Source organism: Crocuta crocuta, unplaced genomic scaffold (genome assembly GCF_008692635.1).
Source record: "Crocuta crocuta isolate KB4526 unplaced genomic scaffold, BGI_CrCroc_1.0 scaffold139, whole genome shotgun sequence".
NCBI lineage: Eukaryota > Metazoa > Chordata > Mammalia > Carnivora > Hyaenidae > Crocuta > Crocuta crocuta.
The window spans coordinates 12,010,110-12,013,800 of NW_027533258.1; the positions used below are offsets into that span (position 1 = coordinate 12,010,110).

General features: G+C 58.5%; 1 protein-coding gene across 1 annotated transcript in view; it reads left to right on the forward strand.

Moving 5' to 3' along the window:
• ZZEF1 (zinc finger ZZ-type and EF-hand domain containing 1) overlaps nt 1-3,406 on the forward strand; it is a 102,363-nt gene extending 98,957 nt beyond the window's left edge. Inside the window, exon 56 of the mRNA XM_077746889.1 lies at nt 1,100-3,406. Within this exon, the coding sequence (XP_077603015.1) occupies nt 1,100-1,180 (81 nt within the window). The 3' untranslated portion in view covers nt 1,181-3,406. The remainder of the gene's footprint in view (nt 1-1,099) is intronic.
• The last annotated feature ends 285 nt before the right edge of the window (nt 3,407-3,691 follow it).

Below are 3,691 nucleotides of genomic sequence, written 5' to 3' on the forward strand. Positions count from 1 at the left end.
CCCGCCGGACCCGTGTCCTGCGCTGCAGCTGTGCGGGCGCGCCGGCCCCCGGGGAGCTCCCACGGGCTCCAGAGCGCGAGCGTGGCAGAGGCACACGATGTCTCAGCGTTCCTGTGACGTGGTGCTCACCGTGCAGGGCCCCGGAGAGGGTCTCGGGGACCCCCAGGCCCAGACCACAGACCCCTTGAATACCCTAGAGCCTGTGGTCCAGCCCTGCAGCGGACACAGAGGGGCACTGAGGCTGAGAGCAGGGGAGGTCTGCCCAGGGTCCAGCCAGAGCCCTAGTCTGTTCCTGCAAGTCTGCTCGGCGAGCACATGGTCCCCTCACAGGAAAGGGTCCTGCCTGCGGAGAAGCAGGATCCCCCCATCTATGCAGATTCTCCTAAGGCCCGTCGGCAGCGTAGAACCTCCCTCCCTCCTAACAGATACCTGCCCCCACCGCCCCGCTACCCCTGCTTCCATGATACACAGCAAAACGTGGAGATTGGACCGTATGGCACCTAGCGCTCCACATTGTATATTCCTGTGGGCTCCTCCCTCTGGCCCATCCAGTGCCCAGTGTCGCCCTCATTCTGACCCTCCCCACCGCCCACCCACTGTGCTGGACCAGGGCTCTGCCTCGTCCTCCCCAGCCGCCTCCCGCTCCCGCTGCACTGAGTTTGCACCGCGGCCTCCGCCTGGCTCCAGGGCATCCTCCTTCCCGGCACGCGCCCTTCCAACACTGTGGCCCAGACCGGCTATTTGTTTATTCCCTTCCGCACCTTTGTGCCCTCCTCCCCTTTCCCTAAAGAGCTTGCCCGGACACCCCGTGGGCAGCGTCCCCTGGGTCCACGGAGCCCACCAGCATTCCACCTGCCCCTCTCTCGGGGCGGTGTTGCTGTCTCTCCCCTATGTTCGGAGCCCTCGTGTGGCCTGGAGGGAATCTGCCTCTCTCTCCTCTAGGCTCTGCTGCTCCGGGTGAGGGGAGTCGCGTCTGCTTGTGTCTCCCTCGCCCCATCCCCGCCCCCATGCTCAGCTGAGGGTCTTGTTCAGTCCACACATGACAAATGAGCAATTGAATGGTTCTTGACATTGGCAGTGACCCTTTCTCCCTCCACAGGCTCTACAGAACATTGCTGCTATCAGCCTGGCCATCAACTACCCAAACAAGGCAACCCGCCTCTGGAATGTCAAGTGTTAGCCCTTGGTATGGTGTGCATGGAACTAGCTAATCTGTCCCCACGGGTTTTAGAGCAGACATCTAAACTCATTCAGGGAAATGCCCGTGCTGTCAGTGTCCGGCTCCCCTTGAGCTCTCCCTTCCTCGCCAGGTAGAATGCCAATAGCCACGCCTCCAAGAACTTGCCACGTCACAAGCTAGACGCCTGCACACCCCATAGCATGTGAGAATGAGCTGTCACTCAGAATTACTCAGGAGGGCAGGCGGGGGCCCTTGAGAAGGTTGTTCAGAGAGCAGCCTGGAAAGGGTTCCGTCTCCGTTGAGCCGGAGCCATCTGGGGAAGGTGGCGTTCGCCCAGAGCCGTCTCCCTCAGCAAGACCTCCAGCAGCGGCGGCCTGGCCTGGGTGCTCTCCTTTTGCTCTTGCTTCTTGAGACTGGGCAGCCCAAACCAAAGCTGATGAGCGCCCATCCCGGCCACCACCTGGTCCCCAAGCCTTCACGCAGCTGCCCCGCAGAAGTCGTCGGTGAGACAAGTGCCCTTGGAAACGGCCAGCAGGCCGCCCGTGCGCATCACTCGTGCACCGGCTCCCAGCACGTCTGCCTCGAGTTGTTTTAACCTGTTCCAGTTTCCACCTCGTGTTTTTAGAGCAGAACCACATGACTCCCTTGCAAGGCCTCAGGAGGGGCCAGCGCGACAGCCATGCAGGGGACACGCTGTTTGTGAAAGCACAGGACTTGAGGAATTCTCTGTAGCTTCTGTACTGAAAGACTTGAAGTGTTACCAGATGAGGTCTTATTTTAGAAGTAAAAAAACCCCCAAAACTGAAAACCAAACAAACAAAAGATACATGATTTTATTTCTTCTCTGTGGTCACGGGCAGCCCCTCATGGCCACCCCGGGGCTCCGGCTGCTTCTTCAGCTGCCCTTTGTATGGCAGTAAGTGCACTAGGTCTCGCGAATGCTGTTTTCCATTTTTCTTTTCCTGATCACAGTCTTGCCTGAAGTGCTGACAGTTATCCTCTTTCCAAAGCCTTGCTTTGGAATGTGAGGCAGGGTGGGCTGTGGGCTGTGCGCTAGGCTCGGGGAAGAGCGTCTGGGGCCTCTGCCATTTCAAGGCAGGCATCTGGGCCTGAGCTTGCCCGAGTGGAGCAGCTCAGCACTCTCGTGGCCTGCGGGGGTCTGGGTTGGAAGGGCCCAAGGGTGCAGGTCCCAGGAACGCCTTCCTCGCAGAAGCACTTTTTCCTTCTGGGTCAGGACGCCAAGACGCAGCAGCCTCGTGTGGCCTTAGAGTTGGAGTCTCAGTCCAGCCCCAGGCTACGCATTGAGCCCCCGTGTGGGGCACAGTTCAGAGGAGGTGGAAACCCAGAGGAGGGTACCTCAGGCCCGGGGCACAGGGTTCAGCCTGGCCCCCATGGGATTGGGATGCAGTAACCGGGCACTGCAGCTCGGTGGAAATGCTCTCAGCTTTCAGAGAAGGCCCCACGCTCCATACCACACAGGCCCAGGCCAATCTCGCAGTGTAGACAGGGGCCTGGAAGATGGATGAGACGCTGTGCTTGCCGCTTCGCCTCGCTGCCGTCCACGACCCTTGTGCCCCAGACTGACCGACCAAAGCAGGACAGACGGCGGGGCAGGCTCACACCTCTTGCGGCGGTCACCACCATGTTCCCCGTCCGGCCCAGACGCCCAGTTGTGGTAAATGCCGGCCTCTGCTCTGCCGCTGTCTTACCCCGTCCTTGCTGCTCTGGTCTCTCCGACTTTGCACAGAGCAAGCCCAGGGTCTGCTTCGCACACAGCCGTTGCTCTCCCCTGCTCACCCCTGCGGCCCCGCCACCCCGCATCCCGCCCAGCTGGGCTCCTCGTCCCCATGGGCCCGCAGTGTCTGGAAGAACGGATGCCACCAAGACCAGCCTCCCTGATCCTTCTCGGAGGCAGAACTGCCAGGCAGGAGATAAAACCGGCAGGAATAAAGGTGTCGTGGAAACATGTGCCTGATTTATAAAGAGATTCTGACCCAAATCCTATATATTGTACAAACAGACACTGTTCCTAATGGGAGGAGTGACTTATTTTCATCATCGTTTTTAATTTGTTTTCTTACGGGTTTACGATTTTGAATTTTTCTTATTTGTTTGAAAGAAAGAATTTTGATTATATCAAGCTGATTTCAGCCTGTAAAAAGGATGTTAAGTTGTGGGTAAAATATGCAAATGAAGATAAATATATTGTACAAATTCTATATAAAAAAGTGCAACTGTGTGTGGGGTTTTTCTTCCTTCTGTCTCTCTTGTGAGGATCATACTTGCAGCTGCTGCCAAGCCCAAAGGGTTGAGGAGCCAGAAGGCGTGAGCAGTAAGCCCGCCGCCCCACGAATGGGGGACGCAGAGCCGCAGCACAGTCAAGGGAGGCTCTGACCCGCCTTCTCACAAGGGCGGGGTCCGCGCACACGCGCGCTGGGCGGTTCCAGCGGACGCTTTATCCCCTAGCGCGCAAGTCCCTCCCCTGATTCCTCATTGGCTGAGTGCTCCGGA